This window comes from Balaenoptera acutorostrata, chromosome 21, assembly GCF_949987535.1.
Source record: "Balaenoptera acutorostrata chromosome 21, mBalAcu1.1, whole genome shotgun sequence".
NCBI classification, from domain to species: Eukaryota; Metazoa; Chordata; class Mammalia; order Artiodactyla; family Balaenopteridae; genus Balaenoptera; species Balaenoptera acutorostrata.
Window position 1 is genome coordinate 7,743,758 of NC_080084.1, and position 20,936 is coordinate 7,764,693.

The following is a 20,936-nucleotide window of genomic DNA, read 5'->3' on the forward strand; positions in this document are numbered from 1 at the left end:
AAAAGGTTGTTTTTCTTTCCATTTAAGTAATCAGCTTGGGAAGATAAGATTTTGTGTTTTAAGATAATTTCCTATGTGTCATGTGTTTATCAGGTCTTTGATTATTTAAGAAAACCAGATCTTCTCAATATTAAGAGAGCTAAGAGTTTGTTTTTTGTTTTTTTTAGTAACTGTGTAACTTTCTGTATTTGCCCTGAAATCTTTAAATTGTGACTTTGGTTAAATGGACAGCTAAGTGTTGTTTCACAGTGACACCTGTGATCCAATTTAGTCAAGTGTTCAAACCTTTTGGCATTTTTGACAATTTCCCCAAATCAAATTCTAAGTGGAGTCTCTTTGACCCCAAACTAACTTTGATATTTCCAAAACGGCCCTTGGAAAGTCTCAAAGGATTTGTCTCTCTCCTTATAAAAAGAGAGTTATTGAACTAATCAGGTTTATTTGAAGTGTTAACACATCTTATATTCACGGCAGTATAGTTATTTGCATAAGTTCAGTCAAAATCTATCCTCCTTGTAACACAAAGCAATTGGAAACCTTGCTTATATTACCAAGGCTTTGATTGTAATGTCATATTTGGGAATGACGTGTACTGAATCAGATATGACCAGATAGCTCTAAGGAACTAAGGTTGACTTTAAGAAGGCAATGTTTATACAGCTCCCCTTGGAAGAACCATCCTGTTCCTGGCTTACAGGGCTTCCTGCCTTACAGGTGAGTAAGGAAGGTCACTTCTGGCAGGCCCAGGAACCTCAGGATATTTGGGGGACCTTCAGAAGAGAGGAATTCACCCAAATCTATAGGTATTGCAGTCAGATCTGGTGGCAAGTTCTTGACTTGGCTTCTTAGCCTTGAGAGGCAATGCTCCAGCAAAGCAAACTCACACAAGGTACTATGTGGTCAATCACTATTTTTGCTGTACTTATGTAAATAACCAGGCCAAGTTTAATGAGACCAAACTTCCTTGCAAACAAATTAGTCTTACTTTATCTTTCACGGAAATGGGGGTGACTGTAGAGAGAATGTGCTTTTTTTTTTGTTTCAATGGAAAACTATAGTGAACTGTTGCTGCTTTCATCTTGAACATTTTGCCAGCTTTACCAAATCCTGAATTCTTCTAGTTTCCTCCAGTATCTGGCTACAACCCTCTAAGTTAACATTTCCAATTTTTGTGCTTTCTGATTCGGAATCATTGACAACTAAAACTGCCCTTTTCCTGAAACTCTGTAACTCTGCAGCTGGAAGACTTGATAGAAACTTCAAAAAAAAAATGATTACAATAGATCATGCATGGGCAAGCTTCATGCCTCCTGCTGTGTGGACCTCTCAGGAAATTCATCAGAATACCTGATGCTATCACCAGTGACATTCAAACTGCAAACTAGGAAAATGTGTCAGGTGGCCAGTGCCAACCTCAGTCTAACACCTGAAGATGCTCCAAGCTCAAGTCTAAAAAATCTTGATGGCTTCCTCCTGGACTCAGAAACTGGGTTTCTAACTAGTAATCTTTGTTTTTCTTTTATTTTTCATAGCAACACCCCTCATTAAATGCCTGACTGCTAGCACCACCCAGCAAATATCCTCTACTGTCAGGTTCCAATAGATGATTCAGCTGCTCTGTAATGAACAAAAGGCAACTGAATGAGGAAATGGACTTGTATTATTCAGAGGAAAGAAGAATGTCTTTTCTTTCCTTGAACAAGAAGGGAGACTGACAAAGATTCTTTGCTTGACCAAACTTTAGTCAGGTTCCTGAACCTTCTCCTAGGTCCATCAGTGTAGTTTGTTGTAAAATCTAGTTTTAGCAAGAACTTCCCCCTCCCCACCATATCTGATCACTCTGGATGTCTGATCAGGTTCTTTATCTTCTACTCCCCTTCCCCGCCCAGTGATGTCTGATCACCCTGGCCTGTCCTCAGCAAGAATCTGTTAGGTTGGTTTAGCCAGAATGCCCCTCACCCCTGTTGTTTCCTCTTAGTAATTTTCCATCCACTGACCCTCACCATGCTCCTTGGTTATAAATTCCCACTTCCCCATGCTGTATTTGGAGTTGAGCCTGGTCTTTCTCCCCACCGCCCTGTAAAATCCCTTTGCAGTGGTCCCTATACCTATGTCGATAATAAAGTCTGCCTTACCACCTTCAACAAGCATCATTGGATATATTTTCGTTGACAAAGCTAACCCTATTTTGCACGTGTGGTTTCCACTATCAGTCTACCTTAACATGGAAGGAAGCTTCAGGAATCAGCAATGATTGTTTCCTCCAACAGCTGACACAGATTTTGCCCCCATACTTAGGAGGTCAAGGAAAGGAGTGCTGCTTCTTTATATAGGACATTTAAAAGAGGGTAAAATCATTTATTTTCTTCTAGAAATATGATGTACTATATAACCTAATTTATACTTTTCCTATGAGATGTATCAGAAAACTTTAAGGATGTTACGTATTTTTCTATGCAACCAGCATTTTATGACCGTGAGAACAAGTGTGCAGCGTTACCATTCTTTCTGGGGGAGTAATGCGCATGATTTCAGATGCAAGTCCCTTCATGAGCTTTTAGTTTTACGGTAGCTCCTTCTTTGAATAACAATTTATCAGGTGAAAGTTTTTATTCCTGCTCATCTCTTCTGGAAATAATGCCTTATAAGTTGTGTCCTTAGTTGCAAATAGATAAAATAATTTTAAATGGTGTGTTTTATTCCTCTTGCAGGGACCTTTTACCCAAAGATTTTGTAGTTTATACCTACAACAAGGAAGGGGCTCTGATCTCTGACTACCCTGATATACAGGTAATATATTTTCCTCTTGACCCTATAGCAGAATTTAAAACAATTATAATTTTAAAGTGCGTTCTCTTCAGGTACTCAGGGCTGTTACCTTGTGCTTCCCCAGGGGCCTCTTTTGATATTATTATATATGGCATTGTCCTGGGGTGAGAGTGTGAGTACACTGACATAAATTAAACTGTATTACCTTACAGCTCTCCTGGTTCTCCATGGTCAAGTGATTTTTAAAAGACCAGGAAAATAAGCTTCTGTTTAATGATAATCCTTACTGATTATGAAGGGGAAAAGTTTGATTTATTTTTTTATTTTTTATTTTATTTATTTTGCTGAAAATTGATACCTCTTAAGGTACATCTTACTTGCTTATTAAACCATTTGACTTGCCATTAGTACTTAGTAAAGAACAAACACTTGTTTCCTATTATATGTTCTGATTTTTTGCTGAAAACAATTCTTTTCTTAAGAAGTGTGGTCCTTTTTGCATCAGAGAACAGAGTTTTCCTGAGGACAGACCTGGCCAGGAATACTTGAAATAATTGGCAGATGTCAACCTAGCTTTATGTGTTATTTAACTAGAGCATAAACATTTCTAATTTTAGTTGGGAAGAGTGTCTTAAAGTCCCTTTTGGCAGTTAGGTATTATATATTATTATTTTTTGCTATAGTTTTCATGAGAAATCTTTGTTACCATTAAACATGTATTATTTTTCCCCTGAGCTTTGTTATGTTTTGCTAGGTGGAATTGTTTATGTTAGTTTTGCACTTTTGCAGCTCTCTTCAAATAAATAGAAGGCAAAACCTTTATTTTATTTATTTTTAACATCTTTATTGGAGTATAAGTGCTTTACAATGTTGTGTTAGTTTCTGCTGTATAACAAAGTGAATCAGCTATACGTATACTTATATCCCCATATCCCCTCCCTTTTGTGTCTCCCTCCCACCCTCTAGGTGGACAAAGCACCAAGCTGATCTCCCTGTATTAGCTAGCTAATCTATCTATTTCACATTTGGTAGTGTATGTATGTCAATGCTACTCTCTCACTTCGTCCCAGCTTACCCTTCCCCCTCCCTGTGTCCTCAAGTCCATTCTCTACGTCTGAGTCTTTATTCCTGTCCTGCCCCTAGGTTCATCAGAACCATTTTTTTTTTTAGACTCCATATATATGTGTTAGCATACAGTATTTGTTTTTCTCTTTCTGACTTACTTCACTCTGTATGACAGACTCTAGGTCCATCCACCTCACTACAAATAACTCAATTTCATTTCTCTTTATGGCTGAGTAATATTCCATTGTATATATGTGCCACATCTTCTTTATCCATTCATCTTTCGATGGACACTTAGGTTGCTTCCATGTCCTGGCTATTGGAAATAGAGCTGCAATGAACATTGTGGTACATGACTCTTTTTGAATTATGAAAACCTTTATTTTAGATTAATTATTAGTACTTAAAAAAAAGGGCAACGCTGACTTAGATCCATCCTTTGCTGGCCCGTTTTCTGATTCCTTTATCTGAGTGTTCTGTTTGTCCACTGTTTTACTTTATTTGTTTCGTTTTGTTTTATTGTTTGTCCATTGTTTAATAGCAAAATAGTAGAGGGGTTTAAATGTGTGTGATAGCATAAACCAGAACACAGATAATCCGTTCAGCTGTTCATCCATCCATCCAATCATCCATCCGAAGATTACTATAGCATGAGACCAAAAACCACATAATTTATGCCACTCAACAAAAGCAGTGATTTTAAAAAGGCATTTTTTCTCGTGGAGCGGTTTCTTGGCCTGGATTTTGGTAACACACATTGCTTGGACTTGATTCCTGGCTCTATTATTTATTTGCTGGTCAAGTTTCTTTAACCTGTTTGTGCCTTAGAATCCTCACCTTAAAATGGGAATAATAATTATAACTTCATGGAGTTATTGGAAAGCTTAAATGAGTTAATACTTGTAAGATACTACTAAGAACAGTCAGTCCGACAACTGTGAACTCAATAAATATTATTTTTTACTATTATTGAAAGTTTATATGCTTAAAACTGCTAAAAATAGATTTTGGTTTTATAGAAATTTATGCAACTGTTATCGTAAAGTATTACAATTTAATTATGTTTTCCTGGGTGTTTGAAAAACATAAACTAAGACAGATGGAGCCTTTCACTTATTGGTTATTGAATATTGTTCAAATAGATAAAAGTGTGACTGTAGATTGGAGATAGTAATTAAAACTTTGGTACTGGGATTTTTTTGTGTGTGGCAACATGGTCAGATATCATCATGGAATATACTTCTGTTCATAAAATGCAGTTAAGTTACACTGAGAAAATGTAAATGCTTTCCCCTGTGATTCTGTTATTTAAATTAATTTGTAAAGCTCTTATGTGGCTTTCATCATCAGCATCTTTCACAAGGCCATTTTTCACAAAGAAACAGTTTTAATAACCACTTGATATGAGTTGCTGTGTGAAATAAAACTCCAAATTAGTATTAGTCTTTGAACTTTGGGGTACCTTGCAAATGCATTAGAAAGTCTCTCAACTAACTCCCTCAGTTAATTAATGCTCCTTCTTTCCTCTGAAAAATTTGTTGACTGCCCCAAGCTCGCTGGCTCTTGTGGCTGGTTGGCTCTTCTCAGATACTTCTGAGTACTTCTGCTCCCTGTAGTTGAGTTTTTTGCTTACAGTTTTTGTGTTTCCAAAACTGTTTATGCCATTTATACCTTTACTCTAATCATGCGATTTAATTGGATGTTTTGTAAACTTGCGAAGTAGGATTTGTTGTTTTTTTAAAAAACTAAATTGAAGGCTTTGGAAAGATTTAATAAAACCAAGTTATTAAAGAAATACCATCAAGTTGGTAGATTGAGTGATCAAGTGCTGGATTTCAGTCATGTCAAATGAGAGCTTCTATTATAGTGAAAGTGAGAAGCATTTAATTTTTGAGCGCTGTGAGTTACTGTATTACTATCTCATAAATGCTACCTCATCTGTAATAGAAGAGGTGTTTCTTTTCCTCTAGTGAGAAGAGGACAATATCAAAGCTAGACTTTAACTACAAAGCACTAGAAAGAAAACAGTGGTTGTAAATAGCCTCACACTGGAAAAAGTTGTAAAATGTTGAAATTTCACCTGTGTTGTTTAGTGCATAATTGTTTAATTTTTAAAAAAATGTTCACAGTTTTAGACTTACAGGAAAAGTTGCAGGAATAATAGAAAACATTCATGCATACCCTTCACCTAGATTCTCCAAATGTTAGCATTTATCACATGTACTTTATCCCTTCTTCTCTCTCTTTTTTTTTTTTTCCTGAAGAGTATATTGTACACCTGGTGTCCCTTTACCCTTAAATACGTCAGCGTAAATTTACTAAAAACAAGAATTTCTTTTATGTCACCGTAGTATAATTCTCAAAATTAGGAAGTTAACATTGAAGCAATACTGTTACTCAGTTACATACCTTATTGGTATTTGTTTTGGTCCATTATCCTAATAATGTACTTTATAGTGAAAGGAAATCCAAGTTCACGTGTTGTGCTCAGCGGTCTCCCGTTTCCTATAATCCGGAAGTCCGTAGTCTTCCCTTGTATTTCACAGCATTGGCATTTTTGAGAAGTACAGGCCGACTTTTTGTAGAACGTCCTGCAATTTGGGTTTGTGTGGTGTTTACTCATGATTGGATTCAGGTTATGCACTTTTGGCAGGAATCCACCCTGAAGGGACATTGAGCCGTTCTCTGTATCATATCATGAGCATGTGCTGCAATTAGTTTATCACTGACAGTGTTAACATTGATGATTAAGGAGTCGTCTGCTAGGTTTCTTCTCTGTAAAGTTACTGTGTTTTGCCTGTTTTGATTAGGTACTTTGAAGCTTAGTAACTATCCCAATGCTTCTCAAATTTTTACCCACTAGTTTTGGCTGCGCTGGGTCTTAGTTGCGGCATGCGGGATCTAGTTCCCTGAGCAGGGATTGAACCTGGGGCCCCTGCATTAGGAGTGCAGAGTCTTAACCACTGGACCACCAGGGAAGTCCCGCCCACTAGTTTTAGTATTTAGTATTTGCCTGAAGCAGTTGTTATGATGGTTGTAAAAATGGCGATTTCCTAATTTCATCAGTGCTTCTGTATTCACTGGTGGTTCCTACTGTAAGGAAGAGTTTTTCCTTCTTATTTGTTTATATCAGCATAGACTCATGGGTTCTTACTGTATCATTAGTGAAATTGAAAATCTTTTCATTTATATAAGGGCATTTTTATATCTTCTTTTGTGAATTGTCTGTTCAACTCTTTTGCTCCATCTTCTATTGGGTTTAATCTTTCCCCTTTAATGTTTCAGAGTTCTTTGTATTATATATAATATAGTATAGTTTTATCTATGATAAAAGTTACAGATACTTCTCACCAGTCTCTGAGTTGTCTTTTGACTTTGTTTTTTTGGTGTTTCTTTTAATGTAGAAGTTAAAAAAATTTTTTTTAATACAGTGAAAATTATCAGTCTTTCTTCTGTTGACTCTAGATTTTGAGTGATAGAAAGTCTTTCTCTACACCAGGTTAAAGAGGAATTCACCCATGTTTTCTTTTAGTTCTTTCATGGGTTCATTTTTTTAAATGTTTGGATTCTTGATCCATTTGGAGCTTATTCTTATGTATGGTGTGAGGTATGGATCTACTTTTATCCTTTTTTGAATGTCTAACCGGTTGGCTGAGCTCCACTTGTTGAAAAGTGCATCTTTGCCTCAGTGATTTGAGATGCCACTTTTATCATATAAGGTTCCACATGTATTTCAGTCTATTTTGAGACTTTGTATTCTGCTCCACTAGTTGGTCTCTTAGTTAACGCACCACCAGGACCCTACTGTTTTAATTATTAAGGCCCGATGATATGTCATAAGGTCTGGCAGGGCTGGTCCTCCTCCTCCTCCTCCCACTCCCCTTGGCTTTTTTTTTAGTGCTTTACAATTGTTTTAAAGATGAAAAAATCTCATTGTGTACTAAAAAAATCTGATATTAGTAAGTGATATGCTTGCATTTCCACTGGTCAATTTCTTGCTCAAGATTAAGGATAAAGTCTCTTTAATTTTTAAAGATGGTTAAATGTATAACATAATAATGATAATAATAGTATAATCAGTATGCTTACATGAAGAAAAGAAAATCATCGGATCAAAGTCACTGTTTTTGCCGTGTACTGAATTTTTTCCCCCTTGGTGTCATTAGCCTGTCACAAGGTCCTCTTCTGTATTGGATTTCAGTTGGCTGCTGTGGCATCTTCTTGCCTGTGATTACAAATGTTAAACATGACGTTATGCTTCCTTGTTCTGCTTCTAGTTATAGGAGTAGAGTTGTTTGTACTTAGTGTCCTCTGGAATTCTGCCTAAACATTTGTGTAGCTGTAGGGTGATAGTAGACAGTCTGAAGATAGTACAAAGAATGCCATGTGATAATTATGGGATGCCAATAATAAAAATTTTTAGTTTATGGACCTTAAATAATTTTGTTAGTTCTGCAGTTTCTATGATGATTTTCAGCAATGTAACAGTATTTGAAGATAATACAGTTTTTATCATTTAGAATCATTGTCATTATCGGGGATACGTGGAGGGCGTTTATAATTCATCCATTGCTCTTAGCAACTGTTTTGGACTCAGGTAAGGAATTTTCTTTATCAATTTTTTGTTTTTTTTTCATTCCCTTATTTCTTTCCCCTTTACCTATCTCTGTCTCCAGATCAAGTCATTTTAGGGGACTTAAATTTAGATTTTACTTTGATGTTGCTGAAGGTCTTTATAGCTGTGTTTCAGATGTCATTTTCAGCATGTTTATTTAGGACAATCTTGCAGTTGATGAATTTTAATAACTAAAGAAAAAATTTCATTTTTTTGAGTCCACTAAATAAACTTTATTTATTTAAAATATTTAAAGTAAAGCATACTTTAAATTTCTGTCACCCTTTAGGTTTATAAAATTTTCACCTATATTCTTTCATCTAAGGTGCATAATGACTGTGAAAAGGGGCTGATTATTTCCATATTTAGGTGAGCAATTTGAGGTTCAGAGAAATCATACCATGTATCAAGTGAAGTGATAATAATATTAAAATTAAATTTATTAAGGGCCAGGCAGTATGACACTGGGCTGGTTGATTGTTTGCATGATTGATTGAACTAAGAAATATTACTTTAAATTCTCAAACCAGCTATATAAGATGGCCATGACTACTATCTCCATTTAAGTAATGATACTTGTAGAACAGTTACTGTGTGCCAGGCAACGTTCTAAGTATTTTGTGTGTATTAAATAATTCAGTTTTCAGAACAACTCTATGGAGAATGTAAACTAAGGCTAGTAGGAAACATTTGGGATTCAAACTCTGGTCCTCTGGCTCCAGACTTCACACTTTTAGCCACTGTTCTGAATTGCCTTTCCTTATACAGCAAACCCTCAGAGAGGTTAGGTAACTTTCAGGCAGTCCTGCTAGTGAGTAGTCATCTTGTGCTTTAAGTTTAGGTCTGCCTGCCTCTAAAGCCTCTCTGTTTTTCTCTATACCATTCTACCCCTTCTTACATATGTTAAGAAGTAGGACTTTTATTCAGGTTTCTTAATTCCTTTTCCTGTGTATTTTTTTTTTTCATTCTAAAAAACTGTGTACGTGTAATACCACACTTAGAGGCTTGCTGCATATAGAGAATGTGAGTTATGGGATTGAACCCCTGCAAAACAGCTCTCATTTTGAGCACATCTTTTATCGAATGGATGATGTCCACAAAGAGCCTGTGAAATGTGGGGTTTCCAACAAGGATATAGAGGAAGAAACCACAAAGGATGAAGAGGAAGAGCCTCCTAGCGTCACTCAGCTGCTTCGAGTAAGGACATAATGTATTTCTTCATGGCTAAGACTCAAGTTTAAAAAAAATGATGTGTTTGTGCCTTAAACCAATACCTGTTATTACTGTGTTTTTGCCAACTGTGTGCCAGACACTGTGATGGGTACTAAGGGGATAAAAAGACGAGCAATACGCAGTTCCCGCCAGCAAGATGAGTACAATCAGGCTTCTGTGTTTTGGAAACTAGGGCTTAAGTCTTAAACAGTAACTGTATTTCTTTTTGTCATTGCTACTTTGAGAGAGCAGTGGACTTTTAAAAAAATATTTATTTATTTATTTACTTGTGGCTGCATTGGGTCTTCATTGCTGCGCGCGGGCTTTCTCTAGTTGCGGCGAGCGGGGGCTACTCTTCGTTGCGGTGCGCGGGCTGCTCATTGTGGCGGCTTTTCTTGTTGCGGAGCACGGGCTCTAGGTGCGTGGGCTTCAGTAGTTGTGGCTCGAGGGCTCTAGAGCGCAGGCTCAGTAGTTGTGGCTCACGGGCTCTAGAGCGCAGGCTCAGTAGTTGTGACGCACGGGCTTAGTTGCTCCGTGGCATGTGGGATCTTCCCGGACCAGGGCTTGAACCCGTGTCTCCTGAATTGGCAGGCAGATTCTTAACCACTGCGCCACCAGGGAAGTCCAGCCGTGAGCTTTTTGATGTGGATATGCTTTACATAGACTGGAGTCGTAATTCTGGAGCTCTAAAGTGAGAAAGAGAGAGAGGGAAAGAGAGAGATTGAGTTTTAGGACTTTAATGATCTCAGATTTTTTCCAGGGACACTCGTGGTATCCCTGGTTTGAGACTTCTTTAGGATTCCTTGGCTTACTCTTGACAGGAGTCTCTTAACCTGAACTGTTTCTAGGACCAGAGGAACCTCAGTTGCAGAGAAGGCGGCTTTCTACATAATGAGATGATGTCGCTGTGTTAGAAGAGGCTTGTGCCTCTTCTTCTGGTGTATTTTAATTAACTCATACTAGTTTATGGCATTATTTTCATTGCCTCTCGTGCCATTCATTCTTTTGACTTTTGTACTGTTCTTTTTAATCATTGGAAAACATTAAATTTTAGCTCATTCTATACTTTATCTAAATTTCTGTATAATCACAAAACTAATTTTTTTTAAAGTGGCAACCTTGTATGTCAGTGTCAATTGTATCTCAATGAAACTGGAAGGAAAAAAAATAAATAAAGGACAACAACAACAAGAGAAAATGACAACCTTGTCCTTCCTTCTGCTCTGGGTTATTGGCAGATATTCTGTCTTCTACTCCCAACAAAGTGATGGAGTTTCCTATTAAAATTGTGTGTGTGTGTGTGTAGTTTAGATATTAGAAGATTAGTTATTCTGCTTTGGAAACTTGAATAACTCATATTATCTTTAACTGGATAGAATTTTTCTCAGATCAGTACAGATGGCAGATATCACTTTTTTAAAAAAATCGTGTTTTTTTGGCTTTATTGATCTAGGATGTGTTAAAATCATTTTATGAAGTTCTTAACAGACATGAAATAAGTGACTAGAGGTTAGGGTAAGATCATTATGTATGAAAAACGTGTAGTCTTATACCTTTTTTTTTTTCTTTTGCCTTTATAATGTTTGTGTGTTTGACAGAGAAGAAGAGCTCTCCTGCCACAGACCCGCTATGTGGAGCTGTTCATTGTCGTAGACAAGGAAAGGGTAGGATTGGTGACAGTTTTTCTTCTTTTTCATGAAAAGCAGATGAGAAGTGAGCATCCCATGAAGGAAATATTAAATATAACGTATTTGTATTGATTTTTGTTAAATGTAATTTTAAAACTAAAATGACTTTTTTTCTTGATATTCATACATGATATTCCTAATACCTCCAGAACTGAATGTAGCAAATGAGATTACCTCTACCTTTATTTTTTACTGGTGATTTTCTTCCCCCTGTTCTTTTGGGTGGTTTGCATATGCTACATTTCCTAAGTGAAACTGTTCTGCCTCTCAGTTAAGCTCTTCAGACTTTTTCAGAGACATTTAAAGGACTGTGGTGATAAACCCAGTTAATCAGGTATTGCTTTGTTGCCTAATAAAATTGCTTTTCTTTCTAGAATTTCAGCTAACCTATTTAAGAGATAGAAAACTATCTATCTAAGAGAAAGATATCTCTAAGAGATATCTATCTATCTGTCTATTGTATTTAAGAGTTAGGAAACTTCCAGGTTCTGGCATGCTTTAGAAGGGAGCAGAGAATGGGTCACCTTAGCATTTACTATTTATTCTATTGTACAGGATAACACCAGGGCATTTTCCTTATTCATACTTAAGAATTGTGCTTTACTCAACTAAAAAAGAGTTATGTATCTATTTCAGCATTTACAGCATTATCAAGTTTAGATACAGCTGCTATATAATTTAACCTATAGATTATTTGAAATGTTTTGTCTGACTTGTACTGCCAACTTTGTTGTTTGTGCGAATAAGCTGTTTGCAGAAACTTAACACGATTGACAAGTCCTTTCTTGTAACCTGCAGAGACAGTTTTGAGGATTTTTACGGTGTTTTAAAAAAAAATCCCTTATTGTATGTAGACTGGAAAAAAAAAGCCATATTTTTAAGAGATAGAAATATATTCAGATTTGTTCATTATAGGTTCACTATCCTCAAGTGTAGAAGGAAGAAGCATAAAGGAATATGAACAAGCATGAACTTTGTCCCAGATAATGTGTAAAATGTTCCTGTAGAATGTTGTGGACAAGTGACAAAAATAGAGATCTGAAAAGTTTTTCTTTATTACTCTCTCCACATAGGTAGAAGATGGTTCAAAATAAAAATGGTTCCATTTTAATCAAACCTTGTCAAATGTATTAAAAAATTTTTTTTTCTTGTTTAGGAGAATCATGATAAAATGTCTAATTAATAAAATCTGATATATTCTGGTATTAATGCCCTTATCATAGAGCAAAACCACATATTCTTTTAAAAATGTTGTTTTAATTAGTTATTAAATTGGTTATATTAAAATAATATTAAAATAGACATTTGGATTTAGCTAGATCTCAAAGAAGTGAATCAGTCATAATCAACTGTTTGGCTTAATATGGTTAAACTTTTATATATCTCTATATTTCTATCTACATATAATGTTTTCACTAGTGAACGTTGGTTAATCTCTGATAATTAATTTAGCCCAGAGTTTAGAAATTGATTATTGGTAATGTCGTTAGCCTAAGAGGTGAAAGGATCAGGAAGTCTTTCAGATTGTCTTTCATTCCTTCATCTATGCATTTTGATTGTTTTAAACTCTACCTTTGTGAAATGCTTGAAAATATTTTTGCATTAAAATGAATTAAAGACTGTTAAGTACAAAACTCATTTTAAAGTTGTACTGCTTTGGAGAAAATTAAGATTTCAGTGCTTTTTCATTATTATTCATTTCACCCACATACCTGCTTTGCTTTTATTCCTATTTGTCACTAAAATGTATCCTTTAGACTTATTAGTTTGAAATGCAGGAGAATGTCTAAGTGCCTCAGTTTTTGGTTCAGAGGAAATATTTGGATTCTTATCTTCATTGTAAGAGATTATAGAAATTTTATTCTTAAATTGCTTTGGTGATAATGATTTCCCTTCTTTGCTTTTCAGTATGACATGATGGGAAGAAACCAGACTGCGGTGCGAGAAGAGATGATTCTTTTAGCAAACTACTTGGATAGCGTGAGTTGTATTTTCTATCAACTGGGATTATTCTGTCCTCTCCTCTCACAGTCTCTGAATAGAATTTTAAAATTGTCTCATTTTGAGCTCTGATTATTCTAGAGCCTAAGTAAGTAACTCAGTCTTTCAGGGGTCTGCTCTCTAATTTGTTTTGTAACTTTTTTATGTTTAAAAGTAAAGTATAATTGTAGAGAGAGAGAGACTCTGAGACAAGCAAGAGATTTCGAATTAGCATCTACTTTATCTTTAGAGTAGTGTCAACGAAAAATTCATCAGCTGATCTAAGAAAGAAATGGAAAATTTTATTGAGCCAAATTTGAGGATTGTAACCCAGGAAGAGCATCTCAGAAAGCTCTGAGAACTGTTCCCCTCGTTAGAAGTCAAGGTACAGTTATGTAAGTTTTTTGAGACAGAGAGCTGTACATTCAATGAGGTATTATTGACAGTTTACACAATCCAGGCTTAATTATCATCGTGGCCCCTAACAGGTCAAGAAGGAATGTTATCTTTTTTTTCTTTTTAATTAATCAATTTATTTATTTATGGCTGCGTTGGGTCTTTGTTGCTGTGCGCGGGATTTCTCTAGTTGCGGAGAGTAGGGGCTACTCTTTGATGCGGTGCTCAGGCTTCTTATTGTGGTGGCTTCTCGGCACGGAGCACGGGCTCTAGGCATGCGGGCCCCAGTAGTTGTGGCTCGCGGGCTCCAGAGTGCAGGCTCAGTAGTTGTGGTGCACGGGCTCAGTTGCTCCGCGGCACGTGGGATCCTCCCGGACCAGGGCTCAAACCCGTGTCTCCTGCATTGGCAGGCGGATTCTTAACCACTGCGCCACCAGGGAAGCCCAGGAATGTTATCTTTTAAGGAGTTGTCTTATTGATGCTAGGAGCATGCTGCTCTTTATGGTTGAGCAGGTATTTCTGCCAATGGGGGAGGTTTGGTCGATGCCTAATGCAGATACACAATGCATAGTGCGGGGAGAGAGGAGGCCAAAGGGCAGAGAAAAATGTATTTGTTTAAATTTTTCTCATCTTGCCATAAAATATGACTTTTATTTCATAGCAGATAGGCTAAGGTACTTTGGTATTTATAAAAAGATCTTTGAATTTTTACTGAGAGAATCTTATTTTAAATAAGGCTGCCTCCTCTGAAACTATAATATGACACTGTGTGTGTATGTGTGTGTGTGTGTGTCTATGTGTGAGAGGGGGCGGGGGGAAGGAGGGATTTGGTTTGAGATTTTGGAGTTTATTCATCCAGTGGGAGATATTGGAGAATTAGCTACATGTCCTTATAAGATAATTTCATCTCTAAGTTGTTCCCCTAATACGAATACCAAGCATAATAATGATGATGATGATAATGATAGCATTCTATTGGATATTTATAACATTCTAGAAACTGAGACAATTGCCTTACATTTATTAACTCATTTATTCCTCACAGTATCTCTGTGAAATAGATATGAGCTCCATAATCCTTTATCTGAAATCTTTGGTGCATGTCATTAGAATTTTAGATAAGAGTTTAGATAGGTAATATAGTTCACTTCGCATACATTTATAACATATAGTTCACTATGTATTACATTACGCCTCCAACAGGGTCTTGGGGTAGCACCTTGTAATCAACCTCATTGATATTTCTGTAGTGAAATATATGAATATTTACATTAAGTGAGCTAAATATGGACTATAAATAGGCTTGCATTAGTTTAGGGAAAGTTTTGGAATCAAAATACCCAAAACTTTAAAAATCCAGACTTTGTCAGATTTTGGAATGGAAGATAAAAAGGATTTTGAATCTTTACTTTTGTTTTATGGATGAGGAAACTGAGACCCTTGAGAAGTTAGAGTCTCATTATATTGAAGGGAATTTTTTTTGGAGGGGAGGAGTCCTGTTTTAAATTTAAGCAGTTGTGTTACTTAAAAGATATTCTCAAATTCTTTATTTTATTGTATTATTTTTTATTGAAGCATAGTTGATGTACAATATTATATACAGTACAGGTGTACAGTATGCTGATTCACAATTTTTAAAGGTTATACTCCATTTATAATTATTATAAAATATTGGCTACTATTCCTTGTGTTGTACAATATATCCTTGTAACTTATTTTATATATAATAGTTTCTACCTCTTAATCCCCTATCCCTATATTGCCCCTTCCCTTCCTTCTCCCCACTGGTAACCACTAGTTTGTTCTCTATATCTGTGAGTCTGTTTCTTTTTTGTTATATTCACTAGTTTGTTGTATGTTTTTAGATTCCACATATAAGTGATACCATACTGTATTTGTCTTTCTCTTTCTGACTTATTTCACTTAGCATAATACTGTCCAAGTCCATGCATGCTGTCGCAAATGGCAAAAATTTCATTCTTTTCTATGGTTGAATAATATTCCATTGTATGTATGTGTATATATATACCTCACCTTCTTTACCCATTCATCTGTTGATGGACACTTAGATTGCTTCCATATCCTGGCTATTGTAAATAATGCTGCTGTGAACATTGGGGCTAACATATCTTTTCAAATTAGTGTTTTTGTTTTTTTTGGATATATAACCAGGAATTATTCTCATATTCTTTAATAAATTTTATATATTTTTATTTGTTTTCTTTCCAGATGTACATCATGTTAAATATTCGAATTGTGCTAGTTGGGCTGGAGATTTGGACAAATGGAAATCTGATCAACATAATCGGAGGTGCGGGTGATGTGTTGGGGAACTTTGTACAGTGGCGGGAAAAGTTTCTTATAACACGTCGGAGACATGACAGCGCACAGCTAGTTCTGTAAGTGATTTTTTTTTAAAGGTACTATTAATGGCATGGTCAGAATAATAATTTTTGCTTTTTTGCTTTTATTAGAATCATATTCTCTTAAGGTTTTTGAGCATTCATTTAAATGAGGGAAATTTTTGCTACAATAGGACAAGTGACAGTATGATAATAAGACCTCTCTTTTGTGTTGGAGCCTCTGTAACCTTTCTCCCATGTCCTTCTTCCTCTTTCTTGGGTTTACTTCCTCATTTTGGTATGGCATGGTTTCTAGTTTCTTCTTGTGTAAGGATATACTGAAAGAAAAAATTTTGACCTCTTGCATGTTGGAAAATGTGTTTCACGGTCTCGAAACAGAATTTAAAAATTATCTCCTGTACACCAGAAAGTAACAAAACACTGTAAATCAACTGTACTTCAATTAATAAAAAAATTATCTCAATTTGAACTCTGATTATCCTAGGGCTTAAGTAACTCAGTTTTTCAGAGGTGTGCTTTCTAGTTTGTTTTGTAAATTTCAGGTTATTTTGCTGAGTATAAAATTCTAGGCACGAAATTTTTTCCTTCAGAATTTTGAAGGCATGGCCATTGTCTTTTGACTTCCAGAATTACTATTGAGAAGCTTTAATTCATTCTGATTCCTGATCTTTTGTATGTGGCCTTTTTTTTTTTTTTTTTTTTCTTTCTTCTTTCGAAACTTGTAGGATCTTCTCTTGGTTCCCAGGCTTCTAAATTTTCCTGATGCTATGCTTTGGTGTAGGTATTTTATCACTCGTTGTGTTGTGTTCTTAGTGGGTAACTTCAATCTTGAAACTGCAGTTCTAGGAATTTTTCTCAAATTATTTTGTAGATGATTTCATCCTCTTTATTTTTATTCTTCATTCCTTCTAGGATTCCTTTTACTCAGCTATTGAGTTTCTTGTGCTTGTCCTCTAATTTTATTATCTTTTGTCTCCTTCTCTTTGTCTTTTTGTTCTGCTTTCTGGATATTTCTTTAAATTTACCTTCTAAGGTTTTTATTGAGTTTTTCATTTCAGCTATCTTATTTTTAATGTTTAATATTTAGCTTTTTTTTGTCCCCCTTAAAATTTTTATATGGTCAAATTCTTTTTTTTTTTTTCCCAACAAAAGGTTCCACATATTTACTACTGAGCCAAAGCATTAGTGCAGAAACACTGACACAAAGAGAAACATCACTTTCCTAATAAAACCCATCCAGCTGTTTGGGTAGTAGTGATGTTCTCAGTGTGATATGGTAAGATGCAAGTGTCCTTGACCCAGCAAAAATGTGTGCCACCTCATATGCGAGGCTCCTTACAGACCCAGCTTGGTTCTTCTCCAATGTCTTCTCTTGGAGTTGTACCTGATTTTATTACCAGTTTTCATTTGAATCCACTGGGGAATGGAACGATTCCCTGCTTTTGTTTCTTGGCCAGGAATCTCTTGATCCTGAAAGTCTTATGAGAAGACATGGCGAGGAGCAAATTTAACCATACATAGGATGGCGGAGAAGAGAAGAGAAGAGAGCTGGTCAAATTCTTATTTCATGGATATAATAATTTTTTTAAACTCTCTCTGAGAAATTTCTGATATATTTTTAAAAATTTTCTTCTTTCTACATAGTATTTTCATGGAACCATAATAAAACTTAAGCTTATGTAATCACTTAATACAAATATAATCCAAAAGTTAATACAAAACCCTCACTTAAAAATACTAAAAAAATTCTTTCTTCTTAAAAATCTTCTGGTTGGTGGGCTGACATTTTGCCAAAAAATGTTTCATGTAATAATTTTTGCCTCCCTTAATGTTGATGGTACCTAAAACTCAAAAGTTTTTCTGAGGAGAAATTTCCCTTGATTTTATTTATTTATTTACTTATTTATTTAGTCATACCAGTTAATTTAAAGCAAGGCACTGAGAATGCCTAAATGGATTTTTATGGCCCCATAACCACAAAAGCTTGATCCTGACATTTTTATTAATTTTTAGTAAAATTGCACCTGGGAGTGTCCTCATACCCTGGCGGTGAGCACACCGTCTCGTTCACAAAAGGGACAGGCACCAGGCACACTCCCTGTGCTTTGCCCACCCACACCTACCAAGCTGTCTCCTCCGTTTGGTCTCCATCTGCCATGTTAGAGGCGTTTCCCAGATGTCTGATAATCCCTGGTTGTTTGTGGTTAGGAATGGGGTACTAAAATGCCTTTTGGAAGCATTGAGGACATAAGTGGGGCTTGGGGACTGTGGGGTTCACTACAGGGTGATCTGGCTAAAAATGTTTTCTTGGCAATCCCCTTATGTCAGTATCTCTAGGCGTCTTGTCCCGGCTGTTCAGATGCCGGAGAGAAGGGTTTATTCATTCATTTAGAAGATATTTATTAGATGTATTCCTAGGCTCCGGGGTATAGCAGTGAACAAAACAGACAAAAATTCTTGCTCTCATGGAGTTCATATTGTGGTGGAGGAGATTTATCTCATAAGTGAGATAAATAAGTGTATATAATATGCTAAATAATGATAAGTGGTAAGGAGGAAAAATAAAGCAGGGAGGGTAGAGATAGAAGTATTGGGGGGAGTGAGGTTGAAATTTTAGGTAACTTGGCGAGGGAAGGCCTCAATGAGAAGGTGACCTTTGTGTAAAGACCTGAAGCAGGTGAGGGAGTGAGTTAGGGCTGTATATTGGGGAGGAGAGTTCCAGGCAGAGGGACCAGGTCCTTAGATACAGGTGTGTCCACGACGATTGAGCAGACACACGGAGACCATCGTGACTCTTCTGTTCCCTGTGCTCCCTGCCTGCAGCCTCCTGTGTGAATATGTCATTTTGTTACCTGATCTCAATAGAGTTTTTGAATAAATAAATATACTGCATTTTAGGAAGGTTTTTCATCTAGAAGGTACAAAACAACTTGGTTTGATATCAAAAATGTATCTTCATTTGTCTGAAAAATGAATTTGTAATATTAATCTCCACTCTGATAATAAAAAAGAGATGTCTTTAATTGAATTGTCATTTTTAAAATGTTATTTACCTTTGCCATTTTTCTCCCAGTTTTCGTAGGGTCTACCAATCAGTTTAAGATTACCCAAAGAAATAGGAGCAATGTGTACCTTTTCCTCCCCAAGTACATTTTATAACTTTTACCTGTTCTCTTCATCTAGGAAGAAAGGTTTTGGTGGGACCGCGGGAATGGCGTTTGTGGGAACAGTGTGTTCAAGGAGCCACGCGGGTGGGATTAACGTGGTACGTTTTGTTCTTGATGTTCATCTTTGGAATCTGCATTAGGAAATGTCCAGCATTCAGTGACTCTATACTTCCTCTCCTAGTCCTTACAGCAATATTTTGGCTATTATGGGGGACATGGTAGAAGTGGCAGATGTGTTCTTTCCCTGGAGACTGGATTAAGTTTTCTAATATTTATTGTGTGTTTATTAGCACCTCACTTTTTATGGATGAGGAAACAGAGGCTCCATTTGAGAAAATTAAGTCAGAACAATGAACTTGTATTCCCATCAACCACCATGAATAATCTGTTGGTGTTAAAGGAATTGATCTGTTGCTTAAAGAGTCTATCTCTATCATCAGTATGTTAAGTCACACCAGTTTGCTACTAGACTGCAATGTCTACACACTGATGTTGGATGCTTGCTTTATCACGTAGGCTGTCAATATTGTAGTGATGAATTTCCTTTTGTGAAAAAGTAATCTGAGAAACAAAAAGCATATCCTTTTTGTTCAGAAACCTAACGAATACCTTCCTGTGTTTGGGCAGTTTGGGCAAATCACGGTGGAGACATTTGCATCCATTGTTGCTCATGAGTTGGGTCATAACCTTGGAATGAATCATGATGATGGGAGAGATTGTTATTGTGGAGCAAAGAGCTGCATCATGAATTCAGGAGCATCGTGAGTAACTGAATTCTTTCTTTTTATTCTTTTTCCTTTTTCTTTTTTAAAATTATTTATTGAACATTTGTTTAATGCTAAAAATAAACAATGAATTGTTTGGATTGGAGTAATGTGTATCTTTTTGAATTAGAGTTTTCCCCAGGTGAATGCCCAGGAATGGGATTGCAGGATCATATGGTAGCTATATTTTTAGTTTTTTAAGGAACCTTCACACTGTTTTCCATAGTGGCTGCATCAATTTACGTTCCCACCAACAGTATAGGAGGATTCCTTTTTCTCCACACCCTCTCCAGCATTTATTATTTGTAGACTTTTTAGTGATTGCCATTCTGACTGGTGTGAGGTGATAACTCATTGAGTTTTGATTTGCATTTCTCTAATAATAGCGATATTAAGCATCTTTTTATGTGCCTGTTGGTGATCTGTATGTCTTCTTTGGAGAAATGTCTATTTAAATCTTCTGCCCATTTTTTTAAAAAAAATTTTATAGTTACTTTATTTATTTATTTCTTTATTTTTGGCTGTGTTGGGTCTTCGGTTCGTGCGAGGGCTTTCTCCAGTTGCGGCAAGCGGGGGCCACTCTTCATCGCGGTGCAGGGACCGCTCTTCATCGCGGTGCGCGGGCCTCTCACTATCGCAGCCCCTCCCGTTGCGGGGCACAGGCTCCAGACGCGCAGGCTCAGTAGTTGTGGCTCATGGGCCCAGCTGCTCCGTGGCATGTGGGATCATCCCAGACCAGGGCTCGAACCCGTGTCCCCTGCATTAGCAGGCAGACTCTCAACCACTGCGCCACCAGGGAAGCCCTGCCCATTTTTTTGATTGGGATATTTGTTTTTTTGATGTTAAGCAGTATGAGCTGTTTGTATATTTTGGAAATTAATCCCTTGTTGGTTGCATTGTTTGCAAATATTTTCTCC

At 36.4% G+C, this 20,936-nt stretch overlaps 1 protein-coding gene, 1 non-coding gene and 1 pseudogene across 3 annotated transcripts in view; 1 reads left to right on the forward strand and 2 right to left on the reverse strand.

The window, feature by feature from the left end:
- Window positions 1-20,936, forward strand: part of ADAM9 (ADAM metallopeptidase domain 9) — a 103,060-nt gene that overhangs the window by 25,444 nt on the left and 56,680 nt on the right. Inside the window, exons 4-11 of one of the 2 annotated variants that reach the window (XM_007178413.3) lie at window positions 2,712-2,790; window positions 8,355-8,431; window positions 9,451-9,646; window positions 11,260-11,325; window positions 13,258-13,329; window positions 15,955-16,124; window positions 19,272-19,353; window positions 19,883-20,016. In XM_007178413.3, coding sequence (XP_007178475.1) covers window positions 2,712-2,790; window positions 8,355-8,431; window positions 9,451-9,646; window positions 11,260-11,325; window positions 13,258-13,329; window positions 15,955-16,124; window positions 19,272-19,353; window positions 19,883-20,016 — 876 coding nt within the window. The remainder of the gene's footprint in view (window positions 1-2,711; window positions 2,791-8,354; window positions 8,432-9,450; window positions 9,647-11,259; window positions 11,326-13,257; window positions 13,330-15,954; window positions 16,125-19,271; window positions 19,354-19,882; window positions 20,017-20,936) is intronic. The other variant, XM_007178414.3, reaches the window with a different exon arrangement.
- TRNAR-CCU (transfer RNA arginine (anticodon CCU)) lies at window positions 6,740-6,812 on the reverse strand. Its single transcript has one exon. It is a non-coding gene; the product is annotated as a tRNA-Arg (tRNA).
- On the reverse strand, window positions 17,424-17,581 carry LOC103021149 (60S ribosomal protein L39-like; annotated as a pseudogene).